The sequence below is a fragment of the Notechis scutatus genome, chromosome 4 (assembly GCF_049901735.1).
Source record: "Notechis scutatus isolate UNSWTSFEM ecotype Mainland chromosome 4, rNotScu1.2, whole genome shotgun sequence".
Classification (NCBI taxonomy): Eukaryota; Metazoa; Chordata; class Lepidosauria; order Squamata; family Elapidae; genus Notechis; species Notechis scutatus.
In genome coordinates, this window is record NC_142012.1 from 151083754 (window position 1) to 151108795 (window position 25042).

Genomic DNA, 25042 nt, shown 5'->3' on the forward strand with positions numbered 1-25042 from the left:
TCATTGTACACATGTTGTATACTGACAATAAAGGTTTGAATTTGGTTGGAATTGTTTAATTTGTCTCAGCAGCTGCCTACTTTTCATTTATGTGTTTTCATTTAATAAAATATGCTGTGTATTATTGTTTTTTTTTTAAATTGATATGCAAATTTAGAAGCAACAAATTAAAATGGAAGCTCTTAAATGGTAAGGATTTTATATCACCCTTATTCTCAATATGAACAGCCTGTGAAAAGCTCTCATTTGATAACGATTCACTTTTTCTTTAGGAAAAGATTGCCAGAGGCTCTCTGAGCTTATTGTGAAATTAGTAACAGCTTGGAGCAAGTCCAGGGTTTTCAGTGGTTTGCTAAAGAGAAACTCACTTGGTGGAATCTTCTAACAGTTTATTAGTCACATCCACCAGTAGCTCTACTCTTCTTCCTGGAGCTACATTAAGAACAATAAATAAACTTACAAAAGGTTCAAAGCACAATTAGACTTAGATCCAGGGAAGGGTGCCAGAGCACACAATATAAAATGAGGTTATAAAAGTATTTCCAAAACTGCCCAAAGAATTTCAGATACTAAGAAGCTTCTGAACATGAAGCCAACCAAGAAGTGCAACAGAGTTCTGTCTTCCATAAATGAGGACTGCTAAAAATACTCTGTGGTGAATTCTTACCCCCTCCTCTTTCCCCATCTATAATACAAAATGTAGCCCTCACTGGCAGCTTCTCCTCACCTTGTGTTTTCCAGATGTCAACTGGGAATTGTGTGCAAGTGTATGACTAGCACAACAGGATAGCCACAAGTTGGAAAAAGCAGAGACACTTATTCCACTGTGAGGGTTTTTGTACTCTCTGGGGTAGATTGTCTTCTTGCAGACATTTTGATGCACAGATTATATTGTCTAGTTTGGTAATGAAACGTCTTCAAGAAAAGCACAGCTCAGAGTAGATTATAAAGAGCCTACAGTTCAACTCTTTGCTACAAAGATTCTCTTCTATTGGTGCACTCATTCTAAGTAGCTGCACTGAATAGAGGCATGAAGTGAGGAGCATGCATGGACTCAATGACAAGGAGAGAGAATCTGCCATGAGAGTATTAACCTCAGGTCCACTCATTTGAAGTTTGTTCTTTCTTTGGTACTATGTCTTACCCTTCTACTAATGCTGCTACTATCTCAACAGAAGTTACTCCTCACAATCTCATTTCATAGCTTTTGAGCTTCTTGAATTTCAAAAGAAAAGACTGAGATAGATTGTAAAAACAAATAAACAGGCTGTAAATATCCCATTAACTGGGACAATGTCCCTTTGGAACATTGTACCCTCTGATGTGTAATTCACACCCACCCTTTTGACTTTCCTGAAGTCTCTGCCAGCTGGCCTAGGATCCCCAACAGGAGTGCACCATTATGGAGGTGTTGACTGAATTAGGAAAGACCCCCATCTCTCCCCGTGTATTTTGTGCTCCCCTACTGCCCATCGTTTAACAGTATTGATTACTGTTGTTATTTTTTGCCTTATTATTTTAATTGCATGGTAGTTTTAATGCTTGTAGGCAGCTGAGAGTTGTCTTAGGACAGGAGAGGCAGCACATAAATTTAATGAATGAATAAACAAACTACAGTATTGTATCTCTTTGAGAGTCATAAATACTTCTGATATCCAAGTGCAAATGAAGCCAAGAGTCAATTCACCTAATTTTTCTAGCACAAGGAAACAGATCAATTTTTGTTTTTGCTTCTATGGATATTGTCAACACATACCACTCAATAGCTTTGGCATACATTCAATTTATAAAAAAAATACAAACGTTATGTGTTTGTGTTCAATTCTTTGATATGTGCAGAGAAATAAAAATAACACTTTGCAGGAAGGCAGAAAATTAAAATGACATAGGACTAATGTGCTGATTCTATATATATAATAAAATTGCAGTTAAAAAGCTCCAGATTCTCTACAAGTAACATGTTTACCCATCACGGTGTGCTATTTGTAATTTTAATCATGGTGTGTTTGAAAAAGCTGGAGACAGTTTTAGAGAGGAATAAAGTAATCATGAATCACTGGACCAATTCCTGATTTGTTTTCCTGTCTTTTTAGTTGCTCTCATTTTGTATCTCAGTAGATTAGTTACAGCTTGAGTGGGATAGAAAAAAAATTAGGAATAAGCAAACTTAATTGGGTTGATCAGGTCACAGGGCTGTCAATCAAATAAGCAAACCATGCACTTTCACCTGTATAGCATGATAGTCTACAATTGCAGTCCAGCTGCAAATGATGGGTTCAAATTGATTTACTGCAGTAAAATAAATTGTGGCTTATTAACTGATCCTATTAACACACTAACAAATATATCCATTTATGACCTAGCATTATGTATGAACCCAGACAAAAGCAAGTTATTTTTCAAACCACCACTATCTAACTGTAAGTCCATATAGCCACAAAATACTTCATTGGGTTGAGGAGAGAATGGTGTCTGAAGGGAATGGCAAAAAGGAGTTAGCTGATCTAGAACCCAGGGAATTAAATTTAACTCAAAACAAATCATGTTTGCATAGGCTTCACTTAGTTGGATCCATCATAGGAACTACTTAAACCCAATCAAATAAGCTGTTCTGCAAACACAGTTGTCCGAGAAAGAAACTGTTAGAAACAATAGCTCAAATCAAATCGACTTTTCACTTAGAGAATTCACTGACAAAACCCGATAGCACAGAACATACATCCAAATATTGATTGGCTAAATGCCATCTACTGCTACCTAGATAGCCAATAGGGTAAAAGACCTAGGAATGCCTACAGACTTGCCAATGCTCTCCTAATGAATGGTTTCATTAGGCCAGAGGTTAATCTTTAAAGAGAAGTGATTGGCTATTTTATTTATTTATTTAGCCTATTTATGAGCCATGGTGGCACAGTGGTTAGAATGCAGTACTGCAGGCTACTTCTGCCCACTGCCAGGTGCCTGCAATTTGGCAGTTCAAATCTCACTGAGTCTCAAGGTTGACTCAACCTTCCATTCTTCCAAGGTTGGTAAAATGAGGACCCAGATTGTTGGGGGCAATATGCTGACTCTGTAAATCACTTAGAGAGGGCTGTAAAACACTGTAATGCAGTATATAAGTCTAAGTACTATTGCTATTATGTAACCCAACTCCACCTCCAGTCCACCAAATCTGTTCCCAAAATGATTTCTTCTGCCCCAGTTGGTGGGACTGTGCACTGCCTGAACTTCCGGGAAGAAGAACTAACTGGGTTAATGCTGATGTATGGATAGAGCCCATATTTTGCTCAAGGAGAGGAAGAACAGTAGATGCTGAGCAAAGACTTACATATAAAAGGCTTGACACTGCTGTGGATATGTTTGTGCTGTTTGAGGCCTGAAGAAGTAGCAAATGTTTTACCGCACTCTGGACAAGCATGCGCACGAGCCCCAACATGCTGCGAACGAATGTGCCTCTGGAGGTTGCTGGGGTCTGTGAAAACCTGCTAGGAAATGAGTACTGATTAAATTTGAATGAGATTTGAATGCAAACAGTTGCAAAACAAAACAAAAAACAAAAAAAAAATCACATATGATCTAAGACCCTTCTGGAACCAAGAGACATTTAATGAGGGAGAAAGGGAAAGGGTTGTTTTGCGAATTCAGTTAAATCAGCAAGTCAGAAAATGGGAAAGGTGACCTTGAGGGCATGTCTATGGTTATTCATTTAAATTCGTGTCAAGACCATTTCAAAGTCATGGCTCCCATCCAAGAAAATCCTGGAAACTAATTCTGTAATAGAACTAGGACCCTTTTGTAGCAAATTGTCAATCTTCAGAAATCTACTGCTCTCTGGGTCCTTAACAGGATGAGCAAATAATTAAATTTATACTCAGGAAATCTCACCCACCTCCACGGACAGCCTTTTCTTCCTCTGTTTTGTTAAGCAGAGGAACTGGAATACAGGTAGTCTTCAACTTACAACCACAATGGAGCCCAAAATTTATATTGCTAAGCAAAAACATTTGTTAAGTGACCATTTTACGACCTTTCTTGTCACAGCGGTAGACTGAATCACCGCAGTTGTTAAATTAGTAGCACGGTTGTTGAGTGAATCTGGTTTCGCCATTGATGTTGCTTGTCAGAAGGTTGCAAAAGAGGATCACATGACCCCAAGATACTGCAACCATCATAAATGTGAGTTAGTTGTCAAGCATCCAAATGTAAATCACATGACCATGGGGGTGCTGCAACGGTCTTAAGTCTGAAAAATGATCCTGTCACTTTTTTCAGTGCCGTTGCAATATCAAACGATCAATATGTGAACTGTTGTAAGTCAAAGACTACCTGTACTGGAAGATCAACAGTCTTTTCTATCATTTAGACTGTGATTCCTAAAGCCCAAAGAGAGTTGGCCCTAGAGATTATCCCTACTATCTTTTACAGTCTTAAGCATTTATTTCTCTTTCACTGAATTAGAAAGCATTATCCAAAGTTATTTTCAATAGTCCCAGTTCTAATCAAGAGAGTTACACAGTCCTGATTTGGTGAGATTTGCTCTCTTGTGGATTTGGGACCTCAACCGTATTCATCTCTTCTTCCTCTTCCTCATCCTCTTCCTCAATTTATCTTTTTTTTAATGATTCATAATGACAAATTATTAAAAGTTGAGTTGCGGTCATTTATTACTTAATATATATATGGAATTCTAATTTTTTTAACACCATACAGTAATTAACTTAATTAGCCTCAATATCCTTATTAAAAATGTTATGCCAGAATATCTCAAGAAGCCATATACAGTATATGAGTTTCACCAATAGTTTGGACATTCATACTGCGGCACTTCTGTTGATATAATCAGTTCTTTGTTAGGAATTAAGCATTCATTTGTCTAAATTGCTATCTACTAAATTTAGATATCTACAAAATTATTATATACTAAATTACTATATACTAAATTTCATAAATTAACAGGGCCTCATATGGGTAGTCCTCAACTTACAACCATAATTAAATCTAGAATTTCAGTTATAAATTGTGTCTGCAGTTAAGCAGGTCATTGTGTGACTGTTACAGATTTTACAATTTCTATTGAGGTGATTGTTAAACTAGTGTGACAGTTGTAAAGTGAATACTGCAGATGTTAAGCAAACATCATGGTAGTTAAATGAACCCATTGTCAGCAATGGCCATTTTTTGCAGGAACTAAAATACCCGTTTCCAGAAGTGGAAAAGCATTGTAAATCATGGTTAATTTGACTGTGGGATGCTGCAAACATCCATTAATATGGGTCAAGTACTAAATGCCTACAGGGGGGAGCAGCTTTGAAACTGGGGGTATCTTTTGGGCACGGGCTCCATTGTAACTTTCAACAGTCACTAAGTGGTTGATCATAAGGCTATATGTACATACATGGCATCCTTTTAGCAAACTGAATTAAAGCTGTCCCACTTACAAAAAAAAACACATCAGATAAAACTTCTCCTACAAAATTTGCATTATCAAGGAGAAATCTCAGTCCCAAATCTTTTAAGAGCCTTTTTTACCTTTTATTATGCAGCCATGGATCATTTTATACATAAGGGGGCATTTCAACTCTACACTCTTAAAACGAAAGTGGGATAGATTTTGCATCTCTTTTATCTCATATGCGAACCAGAACAAGAAGTATTTTTTAATATCCATTTTTATTAAATTCTGAGATTCTTTATTGTTTTAAAGCTGTGAAATACTTAATAACTGTACATCAGAAAAGTGCATGTGTTTTATTTTAAAACTCACATGAATTTTCCTGCATAATAAATAAAAGGAGAAACAGAACAAAGCTACAGTGAACATAAAATCAGTGAATAATGTTGAACTGTCTTAACTTGAAGCCATCATACTGAAGCCAAGAAAATTGCAAATTGGTCTATGAGTTGAACTCAAAAGGACCTTTATGGAATAACTTAGAGGATTTTTTTTAAGGTAATCAAGTATTTAATACATCAGTGAGGTTGTTGACCATGCATTTCAGAAATAAAGGCTATGCTGTCCCAAAGGTGCTTTTTATTCAAGGGTCAACTGGACTTTATTTTTCCTTGAAGATGTTTCGCTTCTCATCCAAGTTTCTTCAGTCCTGACTGAATGATGGAGGATGGAAGGATTCATACTCCTTGCAGTCATCTGGTCATTAGCACTCCTTCTGAGAGTTGTTGAGACCACTTGGAAGTTTATCTGTGCCCTCAGGGTCACCTGGATAGTGCAGATGGGTGTGGAATCTTCTTGGAACTGCTAAAAGGACTGTGTTGTGAACAGGAGATACGTGGTGTCATATTCCTCCTCCTCTGTGGAGAGGGGGCTGTTTAATCTTACTGTAGATGGCCTCTTTGACTCCTCTTTCAAACCAGAGGTTCCCTCTATCCAGAATGTGGACTTTGCTGTCTTCAAAAGGATGGTCTATGGTCCACTTCACCAATTTTATCAAAAGAGGGGGAGTCAGCAATTCCAAGAAGGTTCCATACCCATTTGCTCAATGCAGGTGACCCAGAAGGCAAAAATAAACCTCCAAGTGGCCTCAACAACTCTCAGTAAGAGTACTAATGACCAGATGATTGCAAGAAATATAAATTCTTACATCCTCCACCATTCAGTCAAAAGTTCTTAGATGAGAACAAAACATCTTCAAATAAAAAATACCTAGTTGCCTTTAGAAAAAAAAAACTTTTGGGACAACCATGACCTAGATGACTGAGAATCTCCATAGACATAAAGGCTATGCTATTACTCTAAATACCACAAAACAAAAAACCTCCCACATATCCTTCAAATTCACTGTACCTTGGCGCAGTTTTCACATTCATAGTGCTTCCCGCTATCATGGGACATCTGGTGACGTATCAAGTTTGATTTCCAGTTAAAGGCCTTGGGACATTGGTCACACTTATATTCCCGTTCTTCTGTGTGGGACAGCATGTGCTTTTCCAAACTGTAGAGGTATAACCAAAAGCCTCTGTAAGATTGAATCAGAATAGGGGTACTTTTTCTCCTATCAGTTACCCAAGAAATTAGATGTACAAAACAATTGTTATTTCAGTTCAGAGAACTGAAAAAAAATCAATCAGGAAATAATTAGAACTCTCTTTTCTGTGGATGGTATAATTGACCTTAATAATTTTATTAGAAAGTCTCTGACATCTTTATTTTTTTTTAAAAAAAAGATACATTTTTATTTCAGTTCAAATTAAAGGAGAAAAATGAAGAAATATTAAACAAAAAAAATTATTGGAGCATCAGAATTTTTAATAGAAGTTCTGTTTAAAGGGGAACCTCCTTTTTAAATTATTTGTTTGAATAACACTTTTGATTCTACATTCCTGGAAGCTTTTTTGGATCTTGATGTATCTCCATCAGTTTGGATTAATGGTTAAAGTTTTGGACTTGATCTGGAGACACCCAAATTTGTGTTCGCCCTCAGCCATGGAAATTCACTGAGTAACTTTGGGCTCACATAGTCTTCAATCCAAACTATATCTCACATGATTTGTTAAGGAGTTAAAATGAAAACAGATCCCCAATGAAGCTACCTTGAGATCCTCAAAAAAGAACAGGACAAACATGCAACCATTCGATCATCCCATATGGGAAAAAAAGTTTGTTATGTTTTATTTCTTTTCTTGATGTGAACATGTTTTAATTAACAAGAGATGGTCACAAATATGTTATTCCATTCCTCTCCTGACTTCCTTATCCAATCAATTCAGAAAAAAAAATAACATTTCTATATCAACATGTAAAGACCAAACTTCTTCATCTTATTTTTACTTTTTAGATTGTGTTTTATTTTAGGTTGGCATTAGAATATATTTGCACACTCTGGTTTTTATTGTATCTGTTTTAGTACTCTTAATCATTGTTTACTGTTCAAAAATCTTTTTTTTTTTTTTTGTGGAAAAGTGAATGTGCGCTTAACAAGCTAATAAACAAAGGGCCTTTTCTTGCTTTTATATTCATTCACATCTCAAGACTCCAATTGGTTATATTTAGTTACAAGTCAGGATTCTCATCTTATTTAATATTACTGTTGTTTTCTTTTAAAATCAATCACCTGAAATTTATTGTCACCTACTCCTTATTCCATTGGTAACTCATATGTTCAAGGATCTTTCTTATTAATTACAAATGCCCCCAAGCATATGTGCTTGTCCCAGCAATTCCATCTGTGGCTCAATTTTTTTTAAATAGAATATTTTCTTCATACCTTTCTGTCTTGAATTGTTTCTGTCATGTATTGGCTTTTAAATAATTTAAACGTTTTTCAAAGGAACTGCCCTGTTTCTCATTTCTCCCTTTTCCTTGTGAGAAAAGTATGATTTCTCTTCGTCTGATTTTTTTTTCTCCCGCTGGCCTTTGTTCTGAGCCTTTAATACCCTCACTGGCTTTCCCAAAAGAAGAGAGGGCTTTTAAGCACAAGAAATGTACAATAATCATCCATCTGTTCTGCAAAGTCCAGACGTTTCTCCTCAAGGTTGCATTTCTGTTAGCGATATGCAATTTCTAGCAGTCGACGTGTTCAGCTGAATAGTCAGAAGAGACTTCTTGCCTGAAAATCAGTTTTCATTTATACTCCAACTCTCACTCCACACTTCGGTTTCATGATGGACAAAAACCTAAATTACTTCTCAGGTCAACCATACCACCAAACCTTAACACCTGGGATGTAATTTATAAATTAATGCAATTGTCAATACTGTTCTATAAGGAAGACTTCTCACTTCTTCCCTTTCTCCATACATCAACATTAGATGTCTACAATTCCAAGTACCAATTTGTGGTTGTGATGTAGAAAAGGTAAAGAATTATGGATTATCTCCAAACATTCAGCTGACCTTCTTGAGAATTCTCAGCCCTGTGATCAAGTGATCCAATGCCTCTTAAAAGGAAGAAAAGGGGTGAAATATTATGACTTTTTCCCATTATATTTTGTGGACTGATCTGTGTGAACCTGCTTTTATATTGCTCAAAGGTATGGTGGCTTTTTGGTCCTTCTGGAGTTCTGAGTTAGGATTGCTACAAATGATCATAAATAATTATTAGGCCCATCTATTACCCTGAATTTTCCAAGAAAGGAAGGGCTTAGCATATGTTATGTTGAGTAGGAAATATTTGATTCCTTCTAGTCTAACTCAGTTTTTGGATGGTAATTGCTTGTCCAATTATTTCCTTAATCAATAGAACCATTTTTTCGTATTTGCTCATTGTGAGATATCGGATTCATTGTTTTGATAGGACACATAACTATTAACCACAATAAGTAACTGAATGTTATGACATATTTTTATTATGTTTTATATCACTAGTCTTTGTAAGGACTAAATATTTATATGGTTGTTATTAAAATACCATTAATCAGTATTTCAATATTTAATCCACCATTTTATATAAATGATAGATATAAAAACATGTTTTAATTCATCAAAAGGTGCCAATTGTTTTTCTTAATATAGCAACATTTTACTAATTCTTATTAAAATTAAAATGAATAAATACCATGTTTAAAATATTTACAATATTATGTCTCATTTAAAAATGGAAATTCTGTTTCTATTAGCTCAGGTCTTATTTTTAGCCATAAATATTTATTCTAACACAATGCACAGATTGTGTTAAATGAGATATCTTTAATTAGAAGTCCATATTTATCTTGATTAGAACTTAGTATTCTGCACCAAGGTAACACTCTTCACAAAAACAGTGCTGAGACTCATAGACAAAAAAAAATACAGATACTTAGTTCTGCTTAATTCTTCTGTCTTTTGGCAATAGCCAAAGCCTTTCAACACACTGGTGTTCTTTTTTGCCAAACCCTTAACACCTTTTGTTTCAGTTATACTTACTAAAAAAAGCTCACAGAAACACATGAAGGGACCTTATATTGAACCAGTCCACTGACTTAGATGATAACTGAATCATGTAACTAAGGCTTGAGCTACTATATCTGGGTTGCAAGTATCCGGAAAACCAGGAGACAGAATGTCAGTCTCTCCAAGTAGACCAGACAGAAATTCAACCAGATGAGCAAATTCTACTTTATCACAAGCCTACCTTAACAGAAACTTGGAAATCTAATAGTACAAATCTCCCACCATCCCTTTTATAGTCTGAGAAATTATGGAGGTTAATTTCTGAATCTCCTCCTCTAGCCACTATGCTGCTGCAGGCTATACTTTCTATTATCTGATTATTCTCTAGGTAGCATTTCTTCCCCCAATCTCCTATTTCTGCATACCATTACTTGGAAGGAGTTTCAGCACAGAAAAATATCAGATTTTGCTTTTAAAGCACACATTCTCAGGATGACAATTTGATGCCCAATATTATTACATCTCAATATTATAGGTATGGAAGCTATCTTAAGGGCCATACAATACAAACCAGTGCAGATATGTATATGCTCAGTGCAACTTCTTTAACAGATGACTTCCAATTTCTGTTTGAAAACTTCCAGTAACGGAGAACTCACCAGTCTCACATAGTGGTGGATGTCTGTCCATATAGTATTATAGTGCAAAACTGACTTTTGATCTGTTAGAAAGCTACTGTTTACATATAACTGGTTTAAAAGACAAATCCCCAGCCCCTACCTTTGCACATCAGAGAATACTTGGTCACACTCTTTGCATTCCTGGATGTCATGCATATCATGGAGATCATTCTCCTTGTCAAGTTTTGGCTGAAATTCTTCATCCATCATTGAAAATGCTGAGTGGGGAGTGCTGCAGGGGAATTTCTGATGGTCTACCAGTTCTGCTTTGGACTCAAACAGCTGGTCACAATCTTCACACCGATACTGACGCTCCTCTGCAAAGCAAATGAGTTGGCAAATGAATTGTAGTTCACAACGGATTTCTGCCAAACAAAGAAGACAAATTTACTCTAAAGGTTAGGGAGTTTCTGGTGTAAATACTTGAAAATCTGCTAACCGTGAATGTCAGGAGCCATCTCTTCGTGTAAATAATCGTCGGTCTTCATGAACAGAAGGAGCTCTTCTCCAGCTTCAATGTCTCTTACTACCCTGTAGTATATCTGAAAGACAAAATGGCAGATGAACAACCAAGAAGAACAAGCAAAGACAAATGGAGAGAGAGGGAGGGAGGGAGAGATTTTACAAATTTTTGGTTGCAATCTTAAATGTAAGCAAAAAAATAAAAGCTATAGCTCAGTATGTCAATTGTAATTGGTCTTCAGGTATTCCATGAAATAAGGTAGCAAACTTTGTAGTAACTTTTAGTTGGAAATTACTGGTTGGAAATTAAAAATGTACCATTCATGCAGAAGTATTTTATTTGGCACATGGTAACTTGAGAGATCATTGAAAAGTAAAAAACAAACAAAAAAAAGCTAATGCAAAACAAAATACTATTTTTGAAAATGTCCTGCTATACTGTATCTTCCACAAGAACTCACAGACTCAATTTATAACACCTCACCTAATAAAATACTCAGGAAATATTCCTTTTATGTACGGTGGCTGTAATATCAGTAAAGTAGTTTCTTTGAAGGTGCCCAAAATTGGTTATACTGTATGCAATATTAGGCAGACTTTACTGCCCACTGATTATAATAAATTATTTTGTCTGTTCTTTGTTTTTATTTTTTGTATTATTGTTTTAACTGCTTTGTTTTGTATTGCTGATCTGTGACCATGAGAAAGATTGCTTGATTTCTTTAAAATATTCTCATAATGGGGTTGTGTGATAATCAGAATATTATGAATCTTCATTAACAAATCAGAAATCTTCCTTTGATAGGAGATATCCAAGCAGTTCACTGGAAAAAACCTACTTTCTTCTTGGTTAGCCAAACAAGGAAACTAATATATTCAAATTCTTCTTATCTGATTAGATAGAAGATAGCATCTAGTCAAGCTTGGCTGATCCCAGAAAGTTAAGCAACAAATAAAATATAATACACACAGACACACAGACACACACACACAATCTCCTAGAAGAAGCCAAATGACAAATGACTTCCATAAAGCCTTTAGAGAAGGTGGTTTATAAATCTTCCCCAAAACTATAAGTTACCAAGAAAACTATACCATATAGTTGGATACAAGTGAGCTGGAAACTTTACAACATCTATAGATGTTGTTAGACTGCATGCTCTAACCACAGGTCTTATTATCTGGACCTGAGGTTGAGTTACAGTCCAAGAACATTTCAAGGTTCTGAAACATAAGGAAAAAATGCAAGGCTCCAGTGGCATTATGGCAATGTTTTACTGGATCTCATATCTTCTCAAGGCAAAGCTTCAAGTCCATTTCAGCAAAAGAGCTGCTATAATAGAAAGATATTCTCTTAATGTCTACAAGTTAAGGCACCAGGCTGGAAACCAGGAGAGAGTGAGTTCTAGTCCTGACTTAGGCATGAAAGCCAGATACTCTCAGCCCAACCCATCTCATAAACTTGCTGTTTTGGGGTTGGGTGAAGAAGGAATGTTAGGTATGTTCACCACCTTAAGTTATTTATAAAAATAGAAAAAGTGGCATATAAATAAATATATAAATAAAAAAATTCTTCCATTCAACAAAAAACCTTAGGATGACAGCTATTCTCCACCTTTCTTGTGGTCAGGAATTACACAAAACCTTTCTAAGCCTAATCGGAGGCATATTTTGTTCTTATTAAATGAAATGGAAGCAAGTGCAGGGAGAGGAAGAAAAAGTCCTACTTTTCAGAACTCAAGGGTAGGACAGAGGCTTTTTGTTGCCAACGCCCGACGGCAAAAGTTCAATTGGAATACAAGGAAAAATAAATCCCATTATATTTCATGTAATTCTTCCAAAACTCCAGTAGGTGGCTCTAAAACACAATTGTTTATTTTTGAGAAAAAGCCTGACCACAATTATATGTTTTTTGGGGGGGAGGGCAAGGAGGGAGACCCCAAATCTATATAATGAGCAATGTTTCAGATTGCTTTCTTTCTTCTTTCCTTCCTTCTCCCTTCTCTTCCTTTCCTCCCTCCCTCTTTCTCTCCCTCCTTCTCTTTTCCTTTCCTTTCCTTTCCTTTCCTTTTTCTTTCTTTCCACGTCAGCTACCTGAAGATGGCAAGTATGGAATGATGTTGGGGGAGGAATTTGAGTATGAATATCAGATTTTCACACAATGACCGCTTTTCAAAAAATCAAAAATTATATGGGAAAGAAAGCATTAATCACAGCATAAGCAGGCTGACTACCTAAGCTATGCATGTTTTCCCAATAAAAACAGAAACCGGGGACTTCTGGATCTTTCACTCCCACTATTTTCAACTCCCTTTTCTTCCTTCAGAGCTATCTTTGCCAAACCATCTTTTGGGTTTCTAATATATAAATATTATAAATATATATATATATATATATCTCCCACCATCACTGCTTTCCACATGCTCACACAAAAGATAAATGCTTCCAAGTAGTATGTTTCATTCCTGAAATCTATTTCCCCCAAGAACACAATGGCATTCTCTCTACAATCTGAATTACCTCTCTTGTTGGCAGCTCTCAAAGGTTTAAGTTATTAGCTTCCTTTCCAACAGCCTGCTGACATTTGAATGGTGATATATTAGAACTTCACAGCAAGGTCTCACAAAGAAAAAAATGCTGCCTTAACACGTACACAAAAAAAAGGGTGGGTTTTTTTTTCCTGTTTTGTTTTCTTTTTAAAGGAGAGGAAACACTATGATATTGCACACTTTTAAGATCTGGTTCTGCTCAACTCTATTCCACACAGATTTTTTGTTTTAAAGGAAAGAAGACAAGGCCTTTATGTATCTTTTGACTTTGACAGCTGCATCTCCTGTGGTGTTTCTCTCTCTCACACACACACACACATATTTGTGAACTCTGGCTTAATGTAATTTAATCTGAAAGCTGGACAGGCACGAAGTCAAAGCATCAGGTATTTAGATAAAATAGTAAGGGCATAAATATATTATGCTATGACAGATTTGTGAGATCATCAACAGAAACCATTCACCCAGTGCAATCCATGACAGCACCAAGGCAGGATTCTGACATCTGATTGCAACTACTCAAAAAACGTTGGAGTCTTTGACAACTACCCAAAGCTAATCTGAACAGTGTTGGATCAGAATAGTGCTCATAACAGGTTTAGTGTGACTATAAGTCACAAGTCACCTCAGATTCACAAATGCCAAGGGATGAAGAACATATTAATTGCTCCATTGTTTGTTTGGACTGGAGGCTGAAAGTTGACAGACCATCCAGTTTATGTACAATGTTGTAAACCAAGTTCTGAAGCCTTAACTTTAAACCTCATTCTTGAGATCAGAAAAGCATAGTGCATATTTGTCTTCATAACAGAAAGGCTGTGATCCTAGTATAATAAAGTCTTCCTCTGATAAATACATAAGATTGGCTGCTTCATGACACTAGTTCAATAAATCACTAAGAAAACAGAATAAGCATTTTTCCTCCTCTAGGATAACAACCCACCACCTCAGCTTGCAATGGAGAATAATATAAATACTAATCACAACCTTGCATCATTAGTTTCTGTTAGCTGTTTTTATCAGAAACTTAATTTGTATAAATCGCTTTGCTCTTGTGCTCAGTGTTACCTGATACTGTTTGCTGTTTTGAACTTCTATTTAAGATAGCACGGATCAGGTAAAAGGTTGGCAGCCATGCCCTATTGGCTAAATCCCTACCTACGCATGTCAAGAACGTCATAAAAACACCTTAAGATTCCCCATTTTGGAAATCAGTTGCCCTTTATGATTAAGTCTGAACTACCAGTAATCATATTTCAAACCAAAACAGAGCAAATTAATCCAGAATAATTACAAAATCATGATGTTTTTCTTCTCATAGATTTATGAGCAGAATTCAGCCAGCATTCATAGAAATAATGGATAATCTGTCTTTTTATTCATCCCATATCACATTTAATTGTGCAGAAAATCATAATTAAAATGGGCTATAGTAACTCTGCTGTATGGATCTTTATTTTGAAATCTATTATGTGTTCATAAGGCAATGACAAAATAAAGAATAATATGATTTATATTAAAAGAATCCACTGATCACTAACACAACTACTGGAATGAACTGGGAATATGTGGTATGTACTGAAACAGCAGGATGGCTTTCAGACCATGACTGAAATATTCCCAATTCAGGAGGATATTTGTAGTTCAACATTGAAATGATGGGTCCTTGGTGCTCTCTGAGCTTGGTTATTTTCTTTAGATTTTTCATTTTCCAAACTAGGTAATAACATCAATGCTAGTCCATCATCACTAGCACTGATGAGGTTGCCTAATTCAGGAAATGAAACATCTTCAGGAAAATAACCACACTCAAGACAGCACCAAGAACTCTTGAACGGCATGTTCAAACAAGGGTGTTTGTAGGGCAGGTATCATGAAGAGAAGAGAGGTAAGAAAATATTCCTTCACATCTCACTTCAGTTCATGCATTTTCCATCTGGGTGAAAACTCTACATGCAAACAACCCCTCCCTCCCTCCGTTTCTCCTTCCACTCCTTAACCTTTCTCTCCAAGAAGCAACCCAGTTAATCCAGGCTTTCTCACTTAGCATTTTCAGACATGACGGATGGCGAGAACCATTGGGACGATCAGATTTGTAGCATCTACACAGGGAAAGGCCAACAATTGTTTTACCCTCAAATAATGTACTTTCCTCTCCAACCATTGTAGTTATTATTTTTATTTTTTATTATTACTGCTTTTCAAGAGTAATATCCAGAATCTGTTTCCATAATGGATACGAGCCAAAGAAAGAGCAAACAATGCTTTGTGGTTCACACACCACATTTTTGCAAAGACAACTGAACACAAAACACATGAGCGCTGTGTTAAATGAGCTCAAAACTCATTCTCAGCTTTAGCCTGGAATTGATTTGGCTTTTTAAAAAATGGGATTCGAATAGAGAAGGCTTACAAGAGCAAGGAGAGTCCTTGATCATGCATCCCCACGCCCCTCGAGCCAACTCCGCACAGGCCTAGCTCCTCTAATCATTTTCTGATGAGCAGATACTGCCAATTGTGACAAATGAGGCTGTGAACGGGTGATGTGGACTTTGAGTCACTGGGGGCCAGATTGGGACGACCACATTCATTTGATCTGAGGCCGAGACAGATTTAAGTAAGGCCAGCTTTTAAGTCTTGAAAATAAATTTGATGTCAACCTTGCATGAGCTGAATATTCGCTTTAAGCAACACTTGCTTTTCCATTTATTAAGATAAATGTATTTAAATCTGACTTTTCTCCAGAAATCTAATGGCCTCGGTGCATTTGAAAGAGAAAAGTTATGCGCCGATGAGCCGAGGATACGATTGAGTGGCTGACTTCCAAAGGTTGGGAGAATGAAGGCAAAATGCACAGGTTGCATACAATAGATCTGATGGCTTCCTTTAGCCCTTCCTGTGGCTTCAAGTCAAGTCCCAAAGGTTAAAAGCCAGCGTTTATAGTGCTGGGTAAACAACAGTGTGCTGAAAGTCATTGTGCTTGGAGCTGACCTTAAGCAAAGAAAAATATCTGTCTATACTGATTATTCATCTATCACAAACCATCTCACATGATCATCAATATCATCACTTCTTGTTGCCACAGCCAATGCTCTTTTGCTTTCTTATTCTTCAGACTTTAGGAACACAGAAAATTCCCTTAAACCAAATCAGAACACCAACCCTCTAGGCTTATATTTTCAACTCTGCCAGGATTTCAGGAAGATATTTCTCTGGTCCATCAAGAATTGACCGTTTCTATTTGATATGGGAATATTTTTATCAATGGTTGGAGAATAAATATGGGAATTAGAAATTTAAAAAAGACTAGTGAAGTATAGAAAATATGGTAACAGGTTAAATATGTTAAGACAGGAATGGTTACTACAATCAGACATATTATGTATATCAGTATTAAATAAGAACAGAGAATTAATACCAATACAATGAATATATGTAAGCTGTAGTTGTTATTGCACAAGATATTTTTACCCAGACTGTTTAAATGGAAGATGGATTGTTTGTTTTAAAATAAAATTAAAAAAAATTGGCAAAAAAGAAAGAAAAAAATTGACCCTTTGACCCTCCACAAGTGTGCAAAGAAAGTGTTTCACTATTGAATAACTGGCTAATATGACACTGCTGTTTGTGTACCCTGCTGCTATATTGCTGAGTGAAAAAATTAGTTGGCTGCTCTTTTTTGGTGCATAAAATTTTGTTCTGGAAGGAATGGGCAAATCTATAAATTTCTTTTTCAGTTTTTCAATTGGAGAACAGGCCAACTTTGGGTCTTTTCGTTTCTCAGAATATGTCAATATATTGTTTTGTCATATGTAAGATCACTGTACATTTGTATGTTTTCTGATGCATGTTATTCCATGTTAATTGTGTTTGCAATTTTATCAGGCATACACAATTTTTGCAAGTAGTTTTTCTTAACATACATTTCATTTCATTTTCATGAATACAGGCATTTTTATCCAGCCTTTTCCCAAATTAAATTTTAATTACTACCAAACTGCAATTTTTTTTAAACTGCAAATTTTGACTAACAAACATTTAAAAATGTAAAATCAGAAAAGTTAAGTTCAAAAACATGTTCTTTTTTCTTTATTTTTGAGCCATTTCGAGCTGCATAATAAAATTGATCTTCTTCTAATAGTACCAGCTAGTGATCTCAGAAGGGAAGAACTAGTATGGTGAATGACAACTTAAAACTTCTTGAGTTTTAAACATTAAAACAAGTAAGATAATAAGGAACAAATTCAACTAGGGATCTCAAGATAAAATGTTGATTATGTTGGTGACCCATGTTATTAGTATTAGGAAACAAGAAGGCATCTGATAAAGATTTCTTCCTATTAAGTAGATGGAAACAGATAATTTACTCCCTGTTTCCCTTTAAGAACAGAATATATTTCCATGCTGGCCACAGAAGAATGAAATTTATTTCCCCCATTACCAGAAAATAACTCCTAGGACTTACTATTTTTTGGCATACAAAATAAAACAAAAACCTCTTCAGCTTAACTGAATTAAAAAGGACTTTGCCAATTACAACTTAATGAGTCTAAAGCCCATATCACATAAATCAATACATACATCAGGAAATCAATAGAAAATATACATTATCTGCCCCTTCTTTCTTTTTTTTTACATTCTGAAAAGATATTTATCCCCTTTTAGTATTTTTGAATGGTCGAAGATATTTCTCAGTTAATTTTATCAATGGTTCATGTAAATCACAATAATATATAAAGGGAGTCTCGCTGTATAATTAACACTGATGTATGGTCCTTCTTTTATTTATTTTCATAACTGTAGATGAGCCATCAAACACGTGGTGTTCCAGAGTGAACAAGAAATCACCTTTTTAGATTCAGCTGATTGCTCTATCTTTAGTTGCAATCAGAGATATCTATTGCCCATATTGTTGTATAAGCATTCTCATTCTTCCATGCCTTCAACTTTATATTAGAAAGTTTTCTTGGATGAACTGGTCTCTGCAGGTTTTGCTAAAATAGGATTTGGACTTGGATTTGGACTTATTTGTGCTAAATTGCTGTTCTTTCCCCTTTTCACTGAATTTTATTTTTGTACATTTGCTTACATCACTGGGATCGCTATCCTGATGCACAACCTACTTGTGCTTCAAATTTGGCTGATGGATGAAAGGTCTGATGTTCTCATATAGAAATTTCTTTCTTCAATTATGACATGTCATTCAGGTCTAGAGACTTAAGTATCCCAAAGTCAAGATATTTTCATCTGCTAAGAGCTGCTAAGAGGTTCTTATTGTGGAACACAACACTCAATTTCTACCAAATAGAATAATGTGACTTGAACATTTCCATATTCATGATCAGTTCCTCTAGAATATCTGGGTGCTTCTTTGAAAACTTGTGAAGATAATCAATATAAAGCAATGGTTTCTCGTCTTGCTATTCTCCCATTTTTACCCAATGCTAGCCTTGAATACTTCTAGCCAAAGTAAAATAAGTTACCAGTCGCTAGATTCTATTATGAAATTTTTGTCACTGTATAGATAATTTTATTCTCTTTTTTGGAGAAATATGGACAGAACAGCAATTCTTGAGATGATTCACTATTGTCCTAAAATTTCCCTATTTCTCTAACACTTTATCTCTGAATGTGGATAAGTGGAGCCCAAGAATTTTAGAAATTCTCCCATAATCTTCTTTAGAAAGGCAGGCATTTACTTTCAGATTTACTAGACATCAGTTTTTAAGATTCCATTTCAAACTTGGTTTAAGTACTAGAATCCTGCTTTTTAAAGCAACTTACTTTCTTACATTCTTAATTAAGAAGCTTAATTTAAGAATTTTAGAGATTCTTTCATATTTTTTCCCAGAACAGCAAGCATTTATTCTCAATCGGGTCCTTTGGTGTTCTCTGGACTTGATTGTTTTCTTGCAGACATTTCATTACCAAACTAGATACATCATCAAGCTCATAGATCACCAAGGACCCTACAGTTCAGCTCTGAGCTACAAATATTCTACTGAATTACTCTCAGACTTAATAGACAACGAGTTTCTGATATTCCATTTTAAACCTAATTTAAAGATTAAGAATCCTGCTTTTAAAAAAAGAAGAAGAAGAAGCTTAATTTCCAAAATTCTGTATTTGAAGGATGCAATTAATGTGACTATTCCTTAAGGACATTCATGTGTAATAATTCTACAGAGTTAAGATGGAGAATAAAACAAGAAATTGTAAACACAGCACTGAGAGGGAGAAGTTTAAAACAAGAAGAAAATAGAGAATACGCTTCCTTTACTGCAAAAATTTGAAGAAACGTTTGCAGTTAATTTTTCCTAGTTAAGCCCTGTGAGTTTTGTGTAAGCATCAGCGACTATATTTAGCATGAGCAAAGAAGGACAGAAGCGTGAATTATGAAAGACCTTCAGCCTATCCAGGAAGTTATAATAAATTCAATAGCAGAGAAAATTTATCTTCCTGAACCATCTCAAAGGAGAGACAAAGGGGAGGATGTACAACACTATATACACCAGACTAGAGAGATTTGCTTGTTTTTATATTTTCTGGTAATTTTTTTATTACGCTGCTTAAGGAAATTCTACAATATATTTCTGAATTCTTTTATATACCTTTCTCTCACTATGCTGGCTTAGCTAAGTGGCAATTAGTTTCCATGTCTCAGGAAAATCCTGCTTAATGTAGCAAAGAATTTCCATGTTCTCTCATCTAACTCGCCCTTTTAATCTTGTTGTGAGAGGTGTTTTTAGAATGCTGGTATGCATCTCTGCCATCTTCAGGAAATTCATGTTATTAGCCTGGGCGCTGCTTGACTGAGTCAAAGCTCAACAGGTCCCAGTCTCAAAATTTCCCTTTTCTTGCACTGGGCTAAACATTTCTTTGCCATTTTAAAACCATTTTCATTTGATCTGATAGCAAAGCAATTGCTTTTTATTTATTTTCCCCCAAAGGGAAAAAAATATCTTAGGACAGAAGTATGATATTCTGCAAACTATACTTTAGCCACAAGGTTAGAGGCAGTGGAAGACCAGGGTTCCTGGTGCGCTATGTCCATGGGGTCACACAAAGAGTTGGACACAATTTAGCAATGGAACAACCACCACCTTAGGCTGCAAATTTCCTGTCTTTTCATTATTTCATCTCTGTTGATCCATAGATTCCTCAGTTCCCTTCCCAGATATAACAGGAGGAACATCCCATTAAGGCCTTTTCAGACCAAGAAGAGAGAGCCAACAAGAAGACTTCTGAATGATGGACCTAACAGGAAAACCAGAACGTAGATAAACTTCTGCCAATAGAGAAAGTTCAAAGACAATGTTTAGTTATCTTTGAAGCTGAGAAAGAAAACAGAAGTGTCTTTTTAAAGAGAAGATGACTTTTAGGAAAGACCTCTGGCCTAGTGTCATTAATAAGGAGGGTGTCTGTTTAGTTTTTCTTCATCACTGTGTCTTAGTTTGTCATTTACACCAATGGAAACAGTGAGAGGAGAATAGTCTCTGGTAGAGATTGAAGCGTTCTGCCAATGCCCATGAACATTCCTGAAAGCAGGAACCTCACCTGAGCAAAATACCATTATAATAATAGGGGAAGCCTAACACCTACCAGAAAGAGAGTCGAAGAGCATATGATTTGTATGTGTATGCCAATAAATTTCCTTTATGTTACAGTTATATAAAGCCTGCTTTAGTAATCCTTGCTCAGATTATATTTCTGGTCTCAGAAATGTTCACAGCTACCCATAGAACACTTCTGTCAGTCCTTCTTTCTTTCTTTTTTTCTTTCTCTTTCTTTCTTTCCTTCTTTCTTTCTTTTTCCTTCCTTCTTTCTCTCTCTTTCTTTCTGTCCTTTACTTTTCTTTCTTTTCTTCCTTTCTCCAAAACACAATTAATTATTTTCTAAGAAAAGGCCTGACCATAATTCTTTGATTTGGGAAGTGAGGGGCATTTTCATTGTATTTATTTGTTTGTATCCCACCTTTATTAATTTTACAAATAACTCAAGGTGGAGAACATATCCAACACATCTTCTTCCTCCTATTTTCTCCACAACAACTCTGTGAGGAAGGTTGGACTGAGAGTGTGACTGGCACCAAGTCACCCCCCTGGCTTTCATGCCTAAGGCAGGACTTGCTTTCTAGCCTGGTGCCCCTAACTGCTAGACCAAGCCAACATAAACTTAATAAATAAATAAATCAGTCTTCAAATGTGTTACAGAATTATCATCTGAAAAGGAGGTTTCATGGTAATCCTTGAGAAAAGCAAGTGAATAGGAAGTAGCAATGGTGGAAAAAGACATTCACTGAAACATCTTGCTCAAGGACATAGACACAATTAGGTTATAACAGTTTTAGGGTCCTTTTTGATTCTTTCAAGTATCTTCTTTCTTTTTCTGAGATTACTGTTCAGAAAATAAAAATCTGCTCAGGGATATTTAACCTCAGCAAACATAGAACTGTAATCCTCTATGAACTTCCAGCTGATTTTATTAACCCCTAAGATTTTTGAGAACCTATTCCTATGATTTTTTTAGAGCTTCAAGTGGGGGAAATGTAACAATTCAAAGTGAATTTTAATTTTAAAGCAGTGGTTGCCAACCAGTGGGCTGGGGACCACTGGTGGTCCGTGAGGAAATTTTGGTGGTCCGCAGAGAAATGTCACCTCCAAAGCAATTAATCCAGGCTGCGCGGGAACACGAGGATGCATCACCCACATGGCCCGTGGGATGACAAGGCTTGCGTCGCTTGCATTGTGAACAACACGAGGTAGTGAGGGGAGGGGGGAAGGGCGGAGGGGGGGAACTCGTCCCACTCCCCCTACACACCTGGCCTGCCCACTGGCCTGCTTCTTTCTGCTTCTTTCTTTTTTCTGCTTTTGGCTGCACGCAAGGAAAGCAGCCAAAGTCTTTCTTTCTCTCCCCCAAACTCTGCCAGAAATGAGTCTTTGGGACCCTGCAAGGCCTCCTGTTCCAAGAGGTTGCACCGGCACAACAAGTCTCACAAAGACTCATTTCTGGCAGAATTTGGGGGAGAGACTTCTGTGGCTTTCCTTTCATGAAGCCAAAAGTCAGTCTCTCTCTCTCTCTCTCTCTCTCCCCCTGAGAAGGGAGCGGGAGATGGTATCCTGCGATCCCAAATAAAGAATGATCGATCAGTAGGAAAACGGGATGAGGGATTTTCCTGCAGATCTTTTTTTTTTGAATTTTCCCAGGGTCTCTGGTCCGCGGGATTTAAAAGTATGAGTTTGGTGGTCCCTGAGGTCCAAAAGGTTGGCAACCCCTGTTTTAAAGAGCTGGTGTGGTATTAAAACATTTTCATACCTGGAGCCTATAGCATGCAGCTCTCTTTCATTCTTTTTATGTCTTTCATACAGTATATTGCTTCCTTTCTTTTCTTTTTGGGTGTTGCATTTATAATGTAAACACAAACCTAGCAACAATGGGAACACCTCTTGCTTCCTGCTGTCTCTCCTATGATATTAATTAGTGGTTTAAAAGTGGCCATCAGTTTCTCAGAGCATGGGGTATGAGGCAAAAAAAAACACAAGAGAGAAATGATAACAGTGTTAATGCTCCCACTTCCTTGTCCATTCAAAATGCAAAATTAATTTGAGCTGAGGGAATTGTGTCTTTATGCCTCCCTAGGGCAGCCCATTTTACACTTTACAAATCCTGGACAGGAAAGAAAAAAAAAAAAGAACTGGCTCGGTGAAACAGGCTAAATTGTTTTCTAGTACATGCTGTTCTCTGGTGCTATCATTAAGAAACAAGGAAACAGGTCTCAGTGGAGAACGAGACCGTATTCAATCCTTCCTTTTCCTGAGGTAAGGGAAGAAGAATCAGTCTACCAGACATATAGTCCAGAAGCCTCCTGGGGTCTTAATGTCATCACAGGGATAGGATTTCGACAGCACTGTGAGTCCTGCTTGAAACAGAAAGTTGGCACAAGAACTCACAAATATATTGTTTTGATTTCGCTCTGCCCAAGCTGGTCCTTTGCTGCATTTGTTCCAAATGTTCAATAATCTGATAAAAGGGGAGAGCATAATTTCTCCCTTACTTAAGATCACAACTTTCTGTTAACAGATGGGAATGTTAAGCTTCCTTCTCCGACTAGTGCAAGTAATCAACTTTGAACTAGCTTCAGTTATACTCAATGTGTAGTCCTTAATGGAACTACATTGGCATGGAGGGAAGTAACCAGTGGGCTACCCCAAGGTTCTCTCTTAGGCCCAGGACTCTTCAATATTTTCATAAACAATTTAAATGAAAGAATAGAAGGAAAACTCATAAAATTTGCAGATGATACAAAGCTGGCAGGAATAGGCAGCACACCAAAAGATAGGCTCAAGATCCAGAAGGATCCCGACAGACATGAACACTGGGCCCTATCTAACAAAATGAAATTCAAGGTAAGGTTTTACACTTAGGCAAGAAAAACCAAAAGTACAAGTATGGAATAGATGGAACCTAGGTCAACAATAGCATCTGTTATAGAGACCTTGGTAGACAATCACTTAAATATGATGCAAAAGACCAATGCAATTCTAGCCTGCATTAATAGAGGGATAGAATCAAGATTATGTGAAGTGTTAATACCAATTTATACTGCCTTGGTAAGACCACACCTGGAGTATTGCATGCATACACACACACACACTCACACACACACACATTGAAATGCTGGAAAGAGTGCATAGAAAAGCAACAAAGATGATTAGGGGACTGAAGACTAAAACATATGAAGTTGGGTATGTCTAGTCTAGTGAAAAAAAGGAATAGGGGTGACATGATAGTAGTGTTCCAATATCTGAGGGGCTGCCACAAAGAAGAGGGGGTCACCTATTTTCCAAAGCACCAAAGGCAAGACAAAAAGCAATGGATGGAAACAAATAAAGGAGAGAACCAGCCTAGGACTAAGGAGAAATTTCCTGACAGTGGGACAGGTGGAACCAGTTCAAAAGTAGTGGGTCCTCCATCACTAAAAGTTTTTAAGAAGACATTGGACAGCCATTTGTCCAGAATGGTATAGTATCTTTTGCTTGTGTAAGGGGTTGGACTAGAAGACCTCCCAGGTCCCTGTCAACTCTGTTGTTCTGTTCTATTTTATTGTGTCCTGAGACATGAATGTTGCTGGGGCAAATCACACAAGGAAAAAAACAATGAGCAGACAAGTATGAATTCATATCATTCATGCCCATCTTTTGTTTTTATTTAATTCTGAAGATCTTCCCCCTGTATGTTGCTGAGGGTAAATCAATATTTAAAAACCTCAGGCTGCGGTTCTGAATTCCCTTTGAAATATGTGTTTGAGAGCAAATTGGCCTTTATAGAATTTTGCCACCTTACAACTCCTAAATTATGTTATGCACTCCCATGCAAAAGGACACTGTCCCAGTACTGAAGAATTGCTGTTTTGGTTTGTTTTGGTTTGGGTTTTGTTTTTGTTTTTTTTTGGGGGGGGGAGGGGGGTTGGCATACCTTCTCCTTTGCTAGTGCAAGAAGATATTTAGGTTTCTTCTATCCCCAGGA

At 36.6% G+C, this 25042-nt stretch overlaps 1 protein-coding gene across 15 annotated transcripts in view; it reads right to left on the reverse strand.

Moving 5' to 3' along the window:
- The window catches only part of MECOM (MDS1 and EVI1 complex locus), a 537367-nt gene that overhangs the window by 39100 nt on the left and 473225 nt on the right, over positions 1–25042 (reverse strand). For 9 of the 15 annotated variants that reach the window (XM_087965300.1, XM_087965298.1, XM_087965306.1 and 6 more), the window contains 4 exons: positions 10945–11047; positions 10606–10822; positions 6803–6950; positions 3329–3485 (listed from right to left, as the gene is read on the reverse strand). In XM_087965300.1, the coding sequence (XP_087821426.1) occupies positions 3329–3485; positions 6803–6950; positions 10606–10822; positions 10945–11047 (625 nt within the window). The remainder of the gene's footprint in view (positions 1–3328; positions 3486–6802; positions 6951–10605; positions 10823–10944; positions 11048–25042) is intronic. The other 6 variants (XM_087965301.1, XM_087965299.1, XM_087965307.1 and 3 more) reach the window with 1 other exon arrangement.